The sequence below is a fragment of the Malus domestica genome, chromosome 13, assembly GCF_042453785.1.
Source record: "Malus domestica chromosome 13, GDT2T_hap1".
Classification (NCBI taxonomy): domain Eukaryota; kingdom Viridiplantae; phylum Streptophyta; class Magnoliopsida; order Rosales; family Rosaceae; genus Malus; species Malus domestica.
In genome coordinates, this window is record NC_091673.1 from 43818443 (window position 1) to 43839748 (window position 21306).

Below are 21306 nucleotides of genomic sequence, written 5' to 3' on the forward strand. Positions count from 1 at the left end.
ATTGATAATGTACTTGAAGCCCAGGGGAATGATGAAGAGACCCAAGAAATAATTCAAGCAAGGAATTGGGGAAAGAAGAAAGACTTCAGAATTCGAGAAACTGATGGCATGCTTATGCAAGAGAGTAAGATGTATGTGCTAAATAATATGGAATTAAAGAAAACAATTATTGATGAAGCACATATTTCAGCTTATGCAATGCATCCAAGAGGTACAAAAATGTATCATACTATTCGACCATTTTATTATTGGTCAGGTATGAAAAGAGAAATTGTTGAATATGTGAATAGGTGTGTCATTTGTCAGCAAGTCAAAGCAGAAAGAAAGAAGCCTTTTAGATTGATGCAGCCATCTCCCGTTCCACAGTGGAAATGGGAAAATATTACTATGGATTTTGTGTACAAGCTTCCTCGTACATAGAATGGTTATGATGGCATTTGGGTGATAGTTGATCAGCTTACTAAGTCAGCACATTTTATTCCTGTGAGGGAGAAATATCCTTTAAGCCGATTAGCTTAATTATTTATATCGAAGATCGTGAAGTACCATGGGATTCCAGTTAGTATTATCTCGAATCGGGATCCTAGATTCACTTTTAAGTTCTGGATAGCATTCCAGGAAGCTCTTGGTTCGAGATTACTTTATAGTACAACATATTATCCTTAAATAGATGGACAATCAGAGAGGACTATTTAGACGTTGGAAGATATGCTGAGATCTTTAGTATTGCAGTTTGGTGATGCTTGGCATACGTGGTTGGATTTGATGGAATTTGCCTACAACAACAACTTTCATTCTAGTATTGGTATGTCACCATTTGAAGCACTTTATGGAAAATCTTGTCGTACACCCTTATATTGGTCGGAGGTTGGTGAAAGAGTTTTGGTGGGCCCTGAGATCGTGGATGAGACTACACAAAATGTTCAGGTAATTAAGTCTAACCTGAAAGCGGCCCAGGATCGACAGAAGAGTCTAGCAGACAGACATGCTACTGATCGGGTGTATAATGTAGGTGATTGGGTATTTTTGAATCTATCACCGTGGAGAGGTGTAGTACGGTTTGGAAAGAAAGGCAAGCTAAGTCCTAGGTACATTGAACCATATATGATCACCGAGCAAGTTGATGAGGTTGCTTATAGGCTTGAGTTGCCTCCAAAGTTATCAAAAATGCACGATGTTTTTCATGTCTCTATGCTTCGTCATTACATCTCAGATCATTCTCATGTGATACCTCCTCAACCCTTGGAAATTAATCTGGACTTGTCTATTGATGAGGAGCCAGTGACTATTTTGGATTGGAAGGATAAGGTTCTGAGAAATAAGACCGTACACCTAGTGAAGGTTTTATGGAGAAATCACTCGATGGAGGAAGCCACCTGGGAGACAAATGAGCGAATGAAAGATATGTACCCAAGGTTGTTTTATGATTATTAGTGGTTTGTAATTGTTATGCGAATTTCGGGGACGAAATTTTCTTAAGGGGGTAAGTTGTGACAGCTCGTCCTAAAAGATATTCTCTGATGGTGTGAAATGTCTAATTTACCCTTAAACATTTGTGGTGTTGTGTGGTTTAAGTTGTATTGTGAACCAATTATTTTCTTTCCTACGTACTTGGACCCAATTAGACTTAAGGTTTTAGTTGTTTTTGGTTTGGTTGGCCAAACCTGGACCACACACAAACACACCCTCACTATCACCCTCCTATTGACCCTTTTCTCTCTCCTTCTTTCGGATTTTATCCATTTTCTGTACAACGTACGGACAACCTTCAAACCTTCACTTCCAGTCACGGATCGAGGTTGTAGTTGGCACCTTTAAACTCCTAGTAAGTTCAAGAGTTGTTCTATACCATTTTTGGTAAGTGAAACCCTCGAAAACCCGAGAACCCAAGAACCCCGATTTGGAGTACTGTTTATGCACTCGTGATTGTGAAGTTTTCTAGGAGTTTTAAGGTTATACGAAGCCTTAAAACACCTTCACGAAGCTTGGGGATGAAAGTTGGAGTGTTTTGGACGTCGGGAAGTCCCAGTTCATGAGTTTCAAATTTTGGTCGGATTATCGAGGTTTTTCCAGCAAGATTCCGTGGATTTTAGGGCTTTAAATCAGTAAGCTCTTGTTCTACTCGTTGTAAGCTTCAATTTGGTATAAATTTCGTGAATTTTGGTTGAGAATCGAAGAAGATATAAGGGTTTGATTATTTTTCCAGTTTCCGGCAATAGCAAAGGCACTGGCGCTGGGCTTCGGCGACCTGAGGAAGAAGGAGGAGAATATTCCATCAAAGTTGACAAAACATTCTAACGCCATCATGTATAATTAACGGTATATGCTTATATTTAACGAAATATTCCCCTAACGCCGTTAGGGAATCTGTTTGGTGTGCCAGGCACATGCCTGCGAGTGAGCCACGCGTCTGGCCATGCCTTGGCCGGCACGTGGGTGGTTGGAAAAATTTTCTAAAAATATGGGGATGTTCCTGAGGTTGAGTAGGACATGGTGGTATATTTCAAATACCTCATTTGAGCATCGTATGAGAAGTTATTTCCTAGTTTTGTGTATGTGCTTTAAATAACGTTTATTTAGTTATTTCGCATATAGGTGAGACCTATCCTGAGGACGAGCGCCATCAATCGAGGCTCGGGGGCTACGACCCTTCAACATATCAGTGAGTGGGCTTTTGGTTTTCCTTATATACCTATATACTTGAGATTTTTCCCAGAAAATGAATTTGGATGATTATACGTTTTGAAATGCCATGCAAAGTATCTGCCTATTTTATTTATGCATTAGTAGTTGCAAATATTTATGATTGGTGCTGCAGACGCACAGGTAAGTTCATAAATTAAAGATATGAGATTGCTTCAGTTATGCAAGATATGATGTGATGTATTGAGAGTTCATAAACCTGCACCCCGGAGTTAGTGCTCCCGCCCAGAGTTAGGGCACAATCCTTCACGTGATGTTCACCTCCTGCACCATATGCTCACCTTGGATCCAAGTTAGGTGCACAGACTTGTCGTACAAACCACTTTAGGTGGTTCCGACTTATAGGTGACCCGCGATTATTCGCACAGTCTTCATGTGATCGTAGCACTAGAGCATATTTATTTTACACCTAGTCTTGTTGTACAGACCACTTTAGGTGGTTCCGACTCATGTGCAGGATTTGATTTGATATGATTAAGATTGGTTATGAACTATAGACTCAGCCATACAATTTGAGTTAGAGGGATTCGGCTAATGTGATATCTGGCATTGATACATTTTATTTCGATTACTAATAGCATTGTATTGAGATACTTTAACATGGTATACTTCTATGGATTTTCACCTTGAGTATGATTTCTGATACACCTCATTATTATTATTATTATTATTATTTTCTAGGAAATTATATAGGTTTTACGGTGAGGGGTTATAACTTTTGAGAAATGAAATGAGTTTGAAAAGCTTTCTTTTTGCCTACTCACACTTTCTGTTTTGCGCCCCTCTAGGTTTTAGGTAGAAGTGCTTTGGTGGCTCACAGGGATTTTCAACGGTGGTTCTGATAGAACATCATAAATGTAGGATCACCCTTGGGTGTTGTATAATTAGTACTTGTCCTGCTTGACTGCACTTAGGCTATTTATGCTCTGGTTGTGTATTCACACTTAATCTCGCACTAGAACTTTATCTTAGCTAATACTGCTAGTAGTTTGGTTTTTATTCATTCGAAATTCCTTATATCAAATTTGCTTCTGCACTGTGCACATGGTTACGTCACTCTTACGTGACGGGCAGCACGCCCTGATTTAGGTCGGTGTGTGTTAGTGTTTCTCATGTTCATGTCATTTTCGTGTTATACCCAATAGCTTAACGGATCGTGTCGTGTAATGCCCGTCAAAGTAAACGGGTAATATGACCCGACTTGAAATCAACCCTTTAATATTATCGGGTAATATGACCCGACCCGTTACCGGTTAAGAAAAATATATTTTAAATCAATAAAAATGAAAATGAAAAACATAATTTGACCAAAAGAAATGTAAAACATAATACTAAATTAGTATATACATACTAAATTTTGGAGTTGACTCTTTCGTGAAAGTTATAAAGCTTTTCATTACAAGTGATTACTTTTTCATACTTCTACAATAATTATTATTAATTTTGCACTCAAATAAAAAACACTTTTCATGAGATTTGGAGGGTTTTAAAACTCTAAACGACCATGTAACCATCGTCTAAGCGTTGATGATGCAATTATGAATGTTTATTATGCTTTCACATCTTTCAGACTTATACATTAATGATTATGAATTTTGTTTATTTTGAACTCCCCTAAAAATATTATTATGAGAGTTTGTATGGTTTTAAAAATTCACACGATTATATACTCATCCTCAAAGCGTAGAGGATGTGACTACGAGCATTTGCATATTTTTTTGCACATGTAAATTAATTATTATAATTTTTTAATGTGTTTGGTATTTTTAAATTACTTGATATTTTTATTTTTAATGTGTTTTATGATTTTTAATCTAAATCTTTGCCTATAATATACTATAAAAATAAATAAATAAATAAAATTTTAATTTTAAAATTTATATAGAATAATAATTAATAAAGAATATATACATATTCATTATATCTATTGTATTTTATAGTAAGTTTTTTTTAGTAGTTTAAAAAATTAAAATCATCAAAATAATTTTTTTTCTTACCGTGTCGGAGTAGGTTATTACCGTGTAAACATGTTAAGGATCTGTTATTAACAGGTTATTATGGTGTGATTCAATAATGACCCGATTAGTTATCTTGTTGATCCGAAATCCATTATTTTCATATTATTTACGTGTCGTGTTAACAGATCGTGTAAGAAATTATCAGGTCTAATGCCGCATCCCACAACAAAAACATATAGAAAAATAGAAATGATAAAAAAAGGAAAGTAAGAGAGAGAAGAAAGGACGACTTGGGAGACTGAGAGGAAGAAAAGGTCTTTGTTTCCTGCGTGCTCGATTCCATCCGACTGCTGCCCTCGATTTTGTCTGATTGAGGTACGTGCTCGTCTCAGCTGATCATCCATAATTCGAATTATCTAAGTAGATGGGATCATCCGTAATTCGAATTTTGATGCCTGCTTGTCAATACGTTTCCCATTTAAGTAGATGGGGTTGTATGATTTCCTTTCACTCCTTGTCATTTGAATGATCTGTCGATTTTTTTCAGATTATTTCTTTAAATGGATTGTCTGATTTCGCATATGTTGGCGTATTGTTCTTAATAATGAGTTATTTCCATAAATGTCTTCTTGATTGAGTTGATTTTGTGGTGTTAATCAATCTAAAACATACCATTCCCCGTCTTCTTAAATTTCGGGATTTTATTCTTATTAGATGCTAGTCCTAGGGAATACTGTCCTGTCTTCTGCAGTTTCCACACACACACACACACACACATATATAATTATGTATTATATGTATGGTATTGGATTGGAGATTACAGTAATCATCATAGATTTCTGCACTTCTACTTCCAAACAAAACCCTATGATGGTTTCTTTGCTCCTCATTGGATTCAACCGTCTGCTTACAATATTTTGTGGGTCAGTCTTGGTTTCAGGGTTTTGGAAAGACAGAAGGGGGTATTGAGTTCGAAATTTGATATTTTGTATGCGGAAGAAGTGGGGAAAATTTGAGGAATTCGCTTTTCTCTGAGAGAAGAAAATGTTGGAGGGCGGCGCCAAATTCACTGGAATAATTGGTCTAACCAACCATGGTAACAACTATGATGATTTGTCGCAAGGCTTCTACCACAAACTCCATGAGGGTGAGGGTACCAACATGTCCATTGACAGTATGCAAACGAGCAATGATGGAGGCTCTGTGACCATGTCTGTAGACAACAGCAGCGTTGCTTCAAATACTAATGATTCCCACACTCGCATCTTGAACCACCAAGGGCTGCGGCGACGTGTTAAGGATAACTATTCTGTGCAACAGAGTGTTAATCGCCGAGGAAGAGTCACACATGCTCTAAGTCATGATCAACTTGCTCGAGCTCTACTGGACAGCCATTCCTTGACAGAGGGGCTTGAGAATTATGAGGACTGGACAATTGACTTAAGAAAGCTAAACATGGGTGAAGCTTTTGCACAAGGTGCTTTTGGGAAGCTATATAGAGGTACCTACAATGGTGAAGATGTTGCCATCAAACTTTTGGAGCGGCCTGAAAATGACCCAGAAAGGGCTCAGCTGATGGAGCAGCAGTTTCAACAGGAAGTCAAGATGCTGGCTACATTGAAGCATCCAAACATAGTTCGTTTCATTGGTGCCTGCCGTAAGCCAATGGTTTGGTGCATTGTAACAGAGTATGCTAAGGGGGGTTCACTTAGGCAGTTCTTGGCGAAGCGGCAGAGCCGATCGGTTCCATTGAAATTAGCAGTCAAGCAAGCTTTGGATGTTGCGAGGGGGTTTGCGTATGTTCATGGGCTCGGTCTGATTCACCGGGACTTGAAATCTGACAACCTGTTGATTTCTTCAGACAAATCTATAAAAATTGCTGATTTTGGAGTTGCCCGTATTGAGGTGCAGACGGAAGGAATGACTCCGGAGACTGGGACATACCGCTGGATGGCGCCGTAAGACTTCTAACTCTTTAGCTGAAATATCTTATGCTTTGTTGCTATGATTGGTCATCTACTTTATATTCCCCTTTGGGAGCTGCTTTCATGGAATCATGACTTTTATATGCTTCAGCATCTTCCATTGAATTCTCAATTCTCAGTCTGACCTTTTTTTAGACAACTTTAATTTCAATATGTGACAGTTGTATGAATTCCTTCCAGATAAGTATACTTCTGTTTTGGCAGATATAAATGCGCCTTATCTTTCTTTTGGTTACTAAAATTTGGTGTCTTCTCTGCTTTGGTCTTTTGTCGTTGCTAATTAGTAGGCATGTACCCCGTATTTGATTTTGCCTTTTTTTATTCTCGTTTTCATTTTTATTTATTGGGTCTCTTCGTTGCCTGTTAGTAGGTATGTACCATGTTAGAAAGCATTTTAAAAAGTTTCATGTGGAATTGTATGTTACATAAATTAAGCAAAAAGATTTATCGACAACTTTGATTAACAGTGACTGAAATGGGTTGTCTGTGAAAATCATGCTAGCAACTCTCACATCATGAGTATGTAGTTTTGTGTTCATATTTAATTGGTGGTATGATGAGTAGTTTTCCATGAAACGCAGGGAAAAGATTTTAAATAGTAAATTTTTTTTCATATATTCACCTAGCACTAGCATCATGTTGGTTTTGCTCCTATACACGGATAATGAGGGATTCACAGTGTCTACCATTATTTCGTTCCCCCAACTATCCTTAACCTCTTATACCTTACAAACTCTAAATTATGAGATACCTTTCTTTTTCTGCATTCTTAAAAATGAACCCAGGGATTCACAGTGTCTACCATTATTTCGTTCCCCCAACTATCCTTAACGTCTTATACCTTACAAACTCTAAATTATGAGATACCTTTCTTTTTCTGCATTCTTAAAAATGAACCCAATACCATTTTTTGATTATTTCAACATTTTGTTTATTCCTGCGCCCAACCCCCCCCCCCCCCCAAAAAAAAAAGAAAAAGCCGATATTGTCTTTATTTTATTATATTATTTCTTTTCTGTTACTTTGTATTTACTATTCTCCATTGCATGAAACAAGCAGTCACACGTGTCCGCTTTGCCCCTCCTGTGGATGAATAGTTCAGATTTTGCTTGCATTTCTTGAGATTTAGAGTGTCTATGTTAGAGAAGTTCTTGAACTTACCTTGGAGAGTACTTGTCTTTTTCCATAATGAGCATGAGCGATACACTAAGGTTCTCTGTTTACGTCTTTGAAATGAAAGACATTGACTAATATGTTTTTGTGTCTCTAGATTTTCACTGTAAATTAAATACTTGTTCAACAATAGCCTGCCAACGCATATGCTTGCTTCAACAACCCTAAGAAGATACTGTGTCTGATAGTAACCAAGATAATTTCACTCAGTCCATGATTTATTGCTGTCTGTTATACAAAATAGTTTCACATAACTCGAACTTCATTCAAAACCGTTCTGCATCCCCTCCCAAAAAAGAAGAAATAAGACTAGAATAACTTTTTCCAAGCAACTCATAAGTCAATCAACTGAAATTGAACCATGATTTGGTTCCAGAACAAGTCGAAATTTTTTTGGGGCATGGAGTTCATGCATAAGAACAGTTGTGGCGCGTCATGCATCTTGCAATGATGAGTTGACGGGGAGAAGTGGGTTGTGAATAGGTGAATTGTAAGTCTATCATGCACTGTTTGAGGTCATCGGTTGAACTCAGAAAGGAAACCAAGCACAATGGCAGTTTTCCTGCCCTGGTGCCCTGGTGAGTCATGGTGCTGAGTAGTTTCTCTTTCTGGTCTTACTGGTGTAGTCACTCTTGCGAAAGGTTGTATGGAGAAGGTGGCTCTAAAGTTGAAATTTGGGTTCTTCTCTTAGCACAGGAGGACGTGTTACAACCGTCCTCGATGATGGAGACACATGATGCATGTATGGTTGTGCTTTTATGGTGTTCTCTTTTTAGAGGAAAAAAAAAATGGAAAAAGAAGCTTGCAGTTAGATGGAGACACAGATGATGCCTTTATGGTTGTGTTAGTTGGAACATATTGATGTGTTCAATGGATTATGATTGGAAGGGTCGTGACATGTGGATGTGAAGTTGGGGGTCTAGTAATTTGATTCTGGAGTCTATACTGTACTCAGGTGTTGGAAAATAATTTGACTGTGAGTCTATAATTACATGATTCATGTGCGATGCACTGTGCGCTGTAACCTGAGGGTAGCTCAAGTGCTGTAACCTGTCTTTTTTCTGCATAGGATGGACTTTAAAATTGATGTCCAATTCCATAATGGTTTACAAAAAACAACAACAACAAAGCCTCTTCCCACTAAGTGGGGTCGGCTATATGAATCCTAGAACGCCATTGCGCTCGGTTCTGTGTCATGTTCCTCTGTTAGATCCAAGTACTCTTAGTCTTTTCTTAGAGTCTCTTCCAAAGTTTTCTTAGGTCTTCCTCTACCCCTTTGGCCCTGGACCTCTGTCCCGTAGTCGCATCTTCTAACCAGAGCGTCAGTAGGCCCTATTTGCACATGTTCAAACCACCGTAACCGATTTTCTCTCATCTTTCCTTCAATTTCGGCTACTCCTACTTTACCTTGGATATCTTCATTCCCAATCTTATCCTTTCTCGTGAATTAAAGGAAAGATGAGAGAAAATCGGTTACGGTGGTTTGGACATGTGCAAAGAAGGCCTACTGACGCTCCAGTTAGAAGATGTGACTACGGGACAGAGGTCCAATTCCATAATTGTTTGTTGTTATAATTTTTTTAGGTCTTCCTTTTTAATAATTTTGTTTTTACATATTTTAATTAAAATAATTCGTTTTCTTGTGGGGCTCTCCCATATGAAAATGTCGGTATTAGCTATTAGTATCTATGAAACTCGGATCAATTAACTAATTGCTTCATTTTTTTTTTCAGCTTGTTGCCCTTAAAGTGTATCACATGGACTATGAGTGTTATTGCATCATTGATTTTTTATTTATTTAAATCTCGTCAGCTATTACTGGCTTCCGGTGCTAGCTTGTTTTGCGACTTTATCATGGCTGGATGTTATCAGTTTCATTAATACATAGGTTGTTGGCATGGATACCCCTATAAGTGGGTACATAATTGCACTCTTTGATTGTTTGGCTGTGTGCAGGGAGATGATCCAGCACAGGCATTATACACAGAAAGTTGACGTTTATAGCTTTGGGATAGTTCTTTGGGAACTTATAACAGGGATGCTTCCATTCCAGAACATGACAGCGGTACAGGCAGCATTTGCAGTTGTGAATAAAGGTGTCCGCCCTAACATTCCGAATGACTGCTTACCTGTTCTTTGTGAGATCATGATGAGATGTTGGGATGTAAACCCTGATGTGAGGCCATCCTTCACTGAAGTCGTTAGAATACTCGAGCATGCGGAGACAGAGATCATGACGACTGTTCGGAAGGCCCGGTTCAGGTGTTGCATTAGCCAACCAATGACAACGGACTGACCCAAGAAGAAAGATTGGAAAAGAGGAGTTATGAATAACAAGATAAAAAGAGGTAAAAGGAAATGGAAAAAAGGAGAGAGAGAGAGAAGATAATTATATTGTAAGCCTTGTGTATTTATCAGGTTTAATTTCTTTGTTGAGATAGATAAGGAATTGGTGTCTTTTATTCAAAACCGAGATATATATGATTTTGTGGTATGATAAAAGTATTTATGCACAAATGTATATCTGTATTCCTTAGCGGAGGAGGAGATAATATGGATGATTTGGAATGATAAGGAGATTCAGATTGGAATGATGATTTGTATATACAATAGGGATATAAGCCTCAAGCAATCTCGATAGAAATATAATTGTGACACTTTCATAACTATGTACAAGGCATCGAGAATAGTTTTCTTGCTGTGCAGTGCAGGTTGAACAACCGGTTACATATTATCTGGGAAAACAATGTACGCGCCAGCATGTGGTGGTTAAAGCCATCCTTGTTCGTATGTGAACTGATACAGTCCTCCTAGGGCTGTAGAGAATTGGAAAAGGTAGAATAAAATGCAAGCTTAGAATAAAGAGAAGCTTGACAGCTAACTCGATGGTAGTAATTTCATTCAAATCAAACTTGTCCTCCAGCATCCCAAGTACAAGTTATTTATACAATAAAAGGAACATAAACTAGTACATGAAATAAATAGAGAAACCCAATAGATTTTTTCAACATTATTAGCCTTCTTAATCTTGGAATCTGTTGGGTTTTGTAACCACCCTCGACGTTCCTTGGCAATAGAATACTCATTAGATGATGCCCCTTTTGACTTTAATTCTATGTGTGACTCCTCAGATGATCCTTCATCATGAACTCTAGCTTCATGAACCTCGACATTGTTGAACCACTCACTGGTAAATGAAAGCAAGATCTTTGAGATCATGCTAGGAGTCACGGAACTGAGGAACCTCCTGTGCCACGAAAAATGGAAAAAATCAAACAGAATTTCCTTGATGATTATCAAGAGGAGCATGACCGATGTGGTTCGAGGATACTTCCCACATGCTACAAATGCCAAGGACTTTCTTAAGTTCATTGAGGAGAAGTACAAAGAGTCACCAAAAACTGAAACAGGTAATCTTATGAACTCACTAACCACCATGAGATATGATGACACCTAAAGTGTACGAGAATACATTCTGTAAATGATGGACATTGCTAGAAAACTCAAGGCTCTCAAGGTACCCATATCTGAAACTTTCTTGGTACATGTGATAATTAACTCTGTTTGTACCATACTTAGGGCCTCCGTATTTAGATCTTGTATAAATACTCGGAGGAGTTAAATGTAATTATGTAATAAAGGAAGGGGCAAATATGTAATAAGTGAGGAGCCCTTATTCTATAAAAGGACTCCTCACTCTCCTCATTAGGGGAGGCCTCCTCACCCCCTCAAGCCTCCTCACATCCCCTAAGCTCTAAGCTCTCTCAAAACTCCCTCACATTCAGAGAGCATGATTCTCATATTCAGAGCTCTCTCTCTCTTAGAGAAATACAATAATCAGTGTTGACGTAGCCCATACATTGGGGTGAACCACGATACATCTTGTGTTATTTACTTTCTTGCAGATTCACGGTCGGATTTATGTTGTTCCAAGACCTTCGATTTTGTGCATCAACATTTGGCGTCGTCTGTGGGAATCGACACAAAAAACTATGTCGGTTCTCTTTCATTTTTTCATCAAATCTCACCACTGTGAATCTGCAAAATCACAAAAAACCCAGAAACAGAAAAGATCCAGATCTCAAACACTCCTCATAAGCCTACAGGGAAGATAAAGAGGCAGGAGTGAAAAATGCATCAAGCCCAAATAGATCAGACGACTCATCAGAACAACATTGTCAACATCCTACCAATCAAAATCGCCTCACCACTAGAATAACATTGTCAACGTCACTAGGAGATCATATCCCCGAGCTTGCTCGACTTCCAGTCCCTCACCCTTAACCCAGTGATGTCGTTGAATGACTACCCCTTCGACAAGTCGGCAGCGTCGCCATCGCTGGGGAACTCTTCGTCGGAGGAGGACAGGGCGATTGCGGAGAAAGGGTTTTACTTGCACCCGTCGTCGAGAGCTACGACGACTCCGAGAGACCAAGAGCCGCGACTTCTGCCTCTATTTTCGGTCACTTCACCGAGAGTTTCTGGGTCTTCTTCTTGATCAAATGACAAGGAGAGAGATGTTCAATGCCTCAAGAATTCAGAGGGAAGCACGTGGACATGTTGACGACGTTGCTGTCGCTCAAGGATGATGCTAACGGTGAAGGCACCAAGCTCACTGACACTAAGATTAAAGCTTTGCTTTTGGTTACTACAGCAAAATTGGACAAAGCTCAGTTTCAACTTTCGAGGCATTTTCTGGTGATGGGTTCTTGGTTAAGTTCTAGAATCAAAACTGACAGCCTCTTCCACAATGGTTTACATTCAAATAGCAAGGTGTCGTCTGTCTTAGTGCCTTAAACTCCTCAGACAAGGATGGTGATCGAATGCTAATTGGTGATGTTCCCTGGGTAATGTTTACCGACTCATGTAAGAGGATGAGGATCAACTTGGCAAGATGACAGCGCAGAAGATGCCCACCAAGGTTCCCCATCTCCTTTAATCATTGCCTTCAATGCACAGAAGCAAGAAAATCATCAACCAGCTATGAGAAAGCAAAAGTGGAATAAAAGAAAAAGGAAAGAACTGGAGAGTAACGTGCAATCCCCTGTCCAGTGGGCATGCTGGATAAAGGAACATAATAGAAAAAGAAAAAAAAATCATGATGTTGTTGAGAGAATGTTTCAAAAAAAGAAAAAGAGGAAGAATGGGAAACAAAAGCAAAAGCAGAAAAGAGAATTAGGGGTGTGACCCATTGAGCAGAGGGTCGGATTTATTTTTTAATGATGTAAATTATTTTTCTTATCTTTCAGAGACATCTGTATAAACCCCATCAGAGGGTAAAAAAAAGGGGGGGGCAAAGCCCAAAGTAATGGGCTGGAATGTTATGTGGAGGGCGAAGACCCATATGCCTAAAAGAGCCAGGCCCTCTATTATCACCAACCAGGTGATCAAAAGTACGTCCAGTACTACAAAAAATTATTTGGCACCCCGCCACTGTTATCACCAACCAGGTGATCAAAAGTACGCCCAATACTCCAAAATTATTCAGCACCCTGCCGCTACTATCACCAACTAGGTGATCAAAAGTACGCCTAGTACTCCAAATTTATTCAGCAGCTTGCCACTATTATCACCAACCAGGTGATCAAAAGTACGCCCAGTACTCCAAAATTATTCGGCACCCTGCTACTATTATCACCAACCAGGTGATCAAAAGTACGCCCAGTACTCCAAATTTATTCAGCAGCCTGCTGCTATTACCACCAACCAGGTGATCAAAAGTACACCCAGTACTCCAAAAATTATTCGGTACCCCGCCGTTATTATCGCCAACTAGGTGATCAAAAGTATGCCCAGTACTCCAAATTATTCGGCAGCCTGCCGCTATTATCACCAACTAGGTGATCAAAAGTACGCCCAGTACTCCAAAATTATTCGACAGCCTGCTGCTATTATCACCAACCAGGTGATCAAAAGTACGCCCTGTACTCCAAAATTATTCGATAGCCTGCTGCTATTATCACCAACCAGGTGATCAAAAGTACGTCCAGTACTCCAAAATTATACATGAGCATCACTCATGTCAATCATACATAAACATTCATGAGCATCACTCATGTTAACATTCATGAGCATCACTCATGTCAACATCCATGAGCATCACTCATGTCAATCAACAAAAACATTCATGAGCATCACTCATGTCAATCAGCTTCAAAAGCTTCATTTACAAAAGCTCTAGCTTTAAAAGCTTCATTTACAGAGCTCTAGCTTCAAAAACTTCATTTACAAAAGCTCCAGCTTCAAAGCTTCACTTACAAAGCTTCACCTACAAAGCTTCAGTGCAGGGTATACAAATACCATCTCCAAACAATCACCACTTCGGCCCATACATGGATTCAATTTGAAGTCTCCAGCCAACAGACTCCATTGACCGAAGACTTGGGGGACTACATTATGTACCATATATTGGGCCTCAACTGGGCCTCATGAAAAATACTTGGGGGACTTAGCCCATTATTCATGTACTGAGGAGCGAGCCTTTATTTTATAAAAGGGACTCCCTCACCTTCATTAGAGAGCATCGCCGCCAGCTGAGCAACCGCATCGCCGCGAGCATCACTCCTAACCAATCACTTATGTATTGAGGAGCGAGCCCTTATTTTACAAAAGGGACTCCCTCACCTTCAACACCATAAACCGATCCAACCAAGGCAACATAAGCCACAAGCAGAGCAGCCTAGCAACATGTGTTACTTCTAGTTAAACATCATTTCAGATTGAGCACCGCCTCATATCGAGTATCAGTCCTAGACGACATCTAGTTACTTCGACTCACACATGGACTGAATTTCAAGTCTCCAGCTAAAAGACGCTCTTAACTGAAGACTTGGGGGACTACTGTTTGTACCATACTTAGGGCCTCTGTGTTTAGATCTCGTATAAATACTCGGGGGACTTAAATGTAATTATGTAATAAAGGAAGGGGCAAATATGTAATAAGTGAGGAGCCCTTATTCTATAAAATGGTTCCTCACTCTTCTCATTTGGGGAGGCCTCCTCACCCCTCAAGCCTCCTCACATCCCCTAAGCTCTAAGCTCTCTCAAAACTCCCTCACATTCAGAGAGCCTGATTCTCATATTCAGAGCTCTCTCTCCCTCAGAGAAATACAATAATTAGTGTGGACGTAGCCCGTACATTGGGGTGAACCACGATACATCTTGTGTTATTTACTTTCTTGCAGATTCCGGTCGGATTTACGTTGTTGCAAGACCTCCGGTTTTGTGCATCAACAAACTCCTTGCCTGATAGTTACACACAACTCAAAGTGTCCTATAATGCCTTGCGTGAAAAATAGGATGTGAATGAGTTAATATCAATTTGTGTAATGAAGAGGAAATGATGAAAAAGGAGAAGAAGCATCGATTTTCAAAGTATCACCAAATCCCATAAGCCATCCAAACTAATGTTGCCAGGAAAGACACTACCAAAAGTGCTCCTTCCCCAAAAGAAATTTCAAACCTAACAAACAATCCATTTTCAAATGCTATTTTTGTAAGAAAGCAGCCCATATGAAGAGGACTTGTCCCAAATATAATGCATGGTTTGCTAAACAAGAAACAAAGAAAGCTAAAAACAATTTTGCTTGTTTTGAGTCAAATTTAATTGATGTACTGCATTGCATGGTGGCTTGACTCAGGCTCTTATATTCTTGTTATGAATTCATTGTAGGACTTCACAACAAGGAGAACACCAAATAAGGATGAAGTCAAAGTTTCAATTGGCAATGGAAGAAGAGTTGAATTCAAAGCTTTAGGAAGTGTCCTCCTAAAGTTAGAATTTGGTTTTTGTTTAGAGATATAAAATGTCGGTTTTTGTGTAGAGTTAAAAAATGTTGGTTATGTACCTTCCATGAGAAGGAAGTTAATTTCAGTTTCAAAGCTAGTTATGTTCGGATTTTATTTTACTATTGTTGATGCAAAAATCAGTGAGACTTTAGTCTCAACATAAAGTGTTAAGTTTGTAACCGGAGCAACCTAGTGTAGGTAGATAAGTAGAAAGATAAAGATAGGGAAGTAGACACTGGATGTACATGATTCACCCTAAGTTGGGCTAAATCCAAGAGGGTAGAGAAGTTCTCATTAATACTGTAGAGTTTACATATGGTTTAAGCATAATCATCATTAGTGAGTTCTGATAACGAGTTTAAATACAATAATGGCATTAGGGGATTAATTGTAGAAAAATAGTCTTCTTTTATAGTTGAGGAGAGTCTCCGGCTTCTATCCGTGGCCGATGTGGGACTCTAGAAGCTTTATTGTGATGTTGACATGTGTCACGTCGTGATTGCCTCTTGGTTGGAAAAAACTCTTGTTCTTCGGCAGGAGTGCCTCAACCCGAGTGAGAAAACTTAACGGTTGGGAACTTCAAAAATCTAAGTCACTAAGTAATTATGAAACTTCTTAGTACCAAAGTGTAGTAGCATATAATGAGAGTCCCCTGAAATCTTTTAGTGAGGAGAGTTGCCGAAGGAGGTGTCTTAATTTCCCAGGATCGCCAAACAACAATTCTATTCTTTTTTCCTGGTATATGCCTCGCCCAAATATATATGTTTTATTACTATGGCTAAATTCCTTCTTGCTCCTTGTTGAAAATAACTAGGTCCACAGTCAATACGGACTAGGTCCACAATCAATACAAAAATTGGACATAAGGAGACAGCCCAAGAAGAAACTCTTGTAGTGTTAAAATGATAAGAAAACCCTTGCTTGCTGACCAAAATTGCGAGGAAAGAGTGAGATTCATTTGTCATATGTTAACCCCATAGGATAAAGAAAAAGATAGTAGTATGACCCTGATTTCGTTGACCGAAAACTTATGACTTCTTTGGTATCCTATTTGAAAATTTTTATAATTTCTCAAAACATTTCTTAAGAATTTTTCTTGAAAATAATTTTCTTTAAGACTAAAAAACTTGTTTGGTATGCGATTTAAAATTTTTAAATCTTACAACTTAAATTGGACAAAGAGATCCAAAAAGAGGGGATCGAGAGAGAAAGATGAGAGATGAGGAAAGAAAATAAGAGATGAATGGAGAAAAGAGAAAGAAGTGAGAGCATCGGAAGAGATAGAGAAGAAGAGGAGTGAGAGAAAGAACCGAAAGAATGAAGAAAGCGGATTAGAGGAGAGACGAAAAAGGTAAAAACAAAAAAAAGAGAAGGGGAGAGAGAAAGAAGAAAGGGAGATTTGGAGTGAGAAGGGAGGAGGGAGAGAAAAGAAATGAGTAAATTTAAGTTTAAAAACTCTAAAAACTCATTTTTTGTGTTTTTAGAGAATATGCTATATTTTTTAGTTAGTTTTGAGTTCAATTTTTGAAAATAGTCCTACCAAACAAGTTTTTAAGGCCTAAAACTTGAAAATTATTTTTGAGTTTAAAAAGTTAGATTCAAGTAGAATACCAAACGTACTCTTAGATTTTACTTCCTTCATAGAGAAGTCATTAGCTGTGTTGGCTCCCTCAGTCCCTTTCCCTGGTGAAGATGGAGACGAAGCATTTACAGTTTATGCTCCTTTCTGAGTGAGGAGACAATTCGGTTTTGATAAAGGCACTCACCGATCATTGTCTGTGGAGGGTGATTCCTCTTTCAATAAACTATTCTGGAGTGCCACATATACGCCGCCTGAGAGTCTCCGTCCTTATCACTATATTTCCAACCGAAGTCGGATAAGTGGTGTCTGGAAAGCTTATATGACTCACTAGTTGAAGTGCTTCACATGTATTACCAAGTTTCACATTGATAAGCAGCCGAAGCTACCATTTTGCCTTTCTAGCCACCCAAGGCTTGTGTCAGACGATGCGGTCACCGCTTTTGGCTCAAAACCCCATTTTTCCCAAGCGGCCGAAGAAAGCAATGCCTATGGGAATTCTTCCCAAAGCATTAAAAGAAAACGACATCCGACGGTGGAGAGGAAAAGGATGTCGGGCAAGAGAAGAAGGAAGTGGCTTCTGCGGCTTCAAGTACTTTTCCCTTTTCCTCTTTTCTTTTATTATGTTCTTCCGCACATGTAGCTTTGTTCGAATTTAGACTTCTTAGATTGCTTGGTTCAGGTGGCATGGCGAATCACTTCATGTAATTACAATTAGAAAAAAAATAATTTTAATAATTACAAAAATCTCAGTAAAGGAGTAGAATAATTTATCCTTTAATGATTTTGGTTTTTTATGTAAAAATTAAACTTTTGGGTCGAAGTGCAAATACATAAAAGTATCAAAACTTTATGTAATTGTATAAAAACCCTAAAAATACCTTACTTTAGTAGGGTGACCGGTGTTGTAGAGAGAGATGGTGTCAAAATTTAAGTTTCAAAATTCATAAAGTTGTTGGTAAGGTGTTGATTGAATGGTGATGTGAATAGTGTTGATTCAATAGTACCAATCAACACACATGAACTATTCCAAACAAATTTTAAATAAAATTCAAAACAATTTTGAATTGAACACTCAAACTTTATGTTCTTGTTATGAACATGAAGAACAAAACAAAAGCATTTAAGAACATCCATGAAATCCCATAGGAGCACCATGAACATTTTTTCACCCAAAGACACCCTAAACTTGCTCAAACTTAAGGAAATAACTATTAACATATTTGGGTACTTAGGGGGTCCTAATGTTACTTTAACAACTCTTTTAACAAGACAAACAAGAACCCAAAAAATCCACCCATGGAAGGCACCAAATCTTAGTTCCAAAACTCATGCTCATTTGAACTGCATCTACAACATTTGAGATGACAAATTTTCAAACAAAATTTTCATTCAAAGAGGCAAGAGTGAATCTTGTAACCATTACAACATACAAATCATAAGCTATGGACAACAAAACCCAATAGAGTTCACCAACTACTAGACCTTGGCTCCGATACCACTTGAAGGAAAATACTTGAGAAACTAAGTTCATTAAGTAACATATTGCATGCATTTAAGAATTAAATGGCGGAGCATGCTTGTATGCAGTTTAAAAGAAAATTTGAACCATGAAATTCAAAGCCTAGTAGTAGTGGTGAACCAAGACTCACTCTAGTTAGAGGGCCAAACCTCACTCTTTTCTCTTTATGGCCAGCCTCACTCTAGTTAGAGGGCCTTGTGCCCTTTTGTGTTTAAGTTGTCATACAACTTAAGTGTCATGTCCTGGATTTGGGGTAGGTGGAAAAATTAACCCCCCATGCGGTTTACGAGTAAAAATAAAATTAAAAGGAAACCAAACTTCTCTTATAAAAATAATCCTAAAAAAACCTTTACAATTGTGAAAATAAATAAAACTCTCAAATTTCTCGTCTAACATAACTCCACTCTCGTCTAGTCTATGTCTTGCCAAAATAACTCATCTGTAAAATAGAAGGGTGAGGGGTGAGCAACAACCACCATTGCCCAGTAAGTAAAATATGTAATATGCCAGTCAAGTGATGTCGTTTACACACTCTAGAAAATACAATAATAATATAAAAGCTTTAACCACGTAGTGCCATATCATATCGTTCTTTTATGTATTCATTATATCCATCATAAATTGTAACTCACCATGTAACCCCTAATGGTCACTTTGCCCTAATGTCCCCGTGTGCAGTTTACATTTATCCCTCGGATTAATGTAACACCGAAGTTCTCATGCTTCATGAACAATTCCAAATAATCCACATATCATTATATATAATAATGCCCAAATACTTCACAAAATCCAACATGCTTGACTTGAAACAGAGAGATATTTAGAAATTGAATAAAACCCACAATAATTCATGGTTTTCATCATTTATCGAAAATAAGAACATTTTATAACACATTACATAAATCACTCACCTCGATGATCTGAACTTGGCAAGACAACCCAACTAATATATATATATATATATATATATATATATATATATATATATTATGGGATAGGATCAAGGGACAAACATTTTGACAAATATTTTTACACTTTTTATAAGCTCTTGGATTTATTTACATCTAACGCTTCTAATTAAAAGTTAAGATGACTACTAAATGATGTGGCAATGACATGGAAATAAAAATAAATTTCAAATGAATATTTTGATAAATGAATATTGTGAAGTTAAAATAGATCCAGCTTCTTTCCTGATCCCTTAGCCGTTTAAATTTGCAACTCTCCAACAACAACAAAAGGTTTGCAATATGACATTGACGAAATTCATCATTGTCTTTGATGCAGCAAATGCTTCTTCATGGCTATATAATACTATTTTTTTCCATGAAAATAAAAACAAGAAATCGAAACGAGAATGATGTCATTCCAAAAAATTCTTGTATCTGCATGAATGACACATTCCGACTCAGATTGTCCACTAGGACTTCGAATCGAGTTGTGTTGACCGACACCTAGGAGGTGATGAAGCCATGAAGTGTAGTGATGTGGAATATGTGAATAAATTTGAACCTAAAAGTGCCAAAATACGAGAGTGCGCTGTGAGCGTGAATGAACCCATTCTACATGTGACGTCAGTGTTGGAGATATGCCCTGAAAGTCAATCTTTGGAAGAAACTTTTCAAGACAATGTCTGTATGTATAGATGACTCTAATACAGCAAAAGGCAAAGCCACTCATTAGAACTATCTCAATAAACGATATACGTCCTAAATAGTGGAATCCATGGACAATAGATCGATGGAAGAAGTAATCTAATGATGTTAGACTGCAGAGACCTTCTTCACATAACCGTAATGTCCAAAAGGTTCCTGGTCATAGGATTGTCAGAGGGATACTAACAATACATAGACCAGTACATACTATGTCCCCTTCAAATGGAAGGATGGAAAGTCTCATGTCATTCATGTAGTGACACTAAGACAAGTATGTAGGTGCTCATTAAGGGAATGAGTTCACTGAACACAATCAAACGAGAATACTTGCATGGAGGTCTACTCACATGTCAAGCAGGTAACTCTACTGGTTGGAATAATGTAAGAAATCCTTTGACCTGAGACATCATAGTTGTCTTGGGGATACATTGCTGATCATTTGATAATGAGACGTGACCATATCTCATCTTGGATGTGTTCTATGCATTGTTGGGGTCAATAATTTATTCTCAGAGGCACGTGAATTATCAACAAGGGATCTCTAATCCTCGTTATGAGAGGAAGAATACTCTTAGGTATGATTCGGGAATCTTTGGCCGAAGTATCAAGCGTAATGATGGAGGGCGTTCCTATACGACTCAATAGAATCATATATCATGGTATAATCACATTAGGGGTTTGACATTAAGTATCCATACCCTAGTAATGTGATTGTGAGTATTGTATTAGAGAAGGATCGAATTACATTGTAATTCCAACTGAATAGGTTCTTCGAACAAATTCTACATTAGCTTGGGTAGCCATGATATATGATTAGATGTCACTCATGGCTTATGAGTTCTTCTAGATGATTAAATAAGTAGTCATCAAAGAAGAAGGAGAATTAAAAGTAAATTTTAATTCACTAAGTGATTGGATTAATACTAATTAATTGGATTGGTGC

The 21306-nt window shown here is 38.1% G+C and overlaps 1 protein-coding gene across 2 annotated transcripts; it reads left to right on the forward strand.

The window, feature by feature from the left end:
* Window positions 1-4896: 4896 nt before the first annotated feature.
* On the forward strand, window positions 4897-10410 carry LOC103443524 (serine/threonine-protein kinase STY13-like). Of its 2 annotated transcripts, none has more exons than XM_008382396.4 (3): window positions 4897-5036; window positions 5590-6619; window positions 9776-10410. In XM_008382396.4, exons 2-3 carry the CDS (start codon window positions 5706-5708, stop codon window positions 10113-10115), a joined length of 1254 nt encoding a protein of 417 aa, XP_008380618.1. In that variant the 5' UTR covers window positions 4897-5036; window positions 5590-5705; the 3' UTR covers window positions 10116-10410. The 2 variants fall into 2 exon arrangements, with proteins under 2 accessions (XP_008380618.1, XP_008380619.1); XM_008382397.4 differs by having other exon boundaries at window positions 4901-5036; window positions 5602-6619.
* Window positions 10411-21306: the final 10896 nt, after the last annotated feature.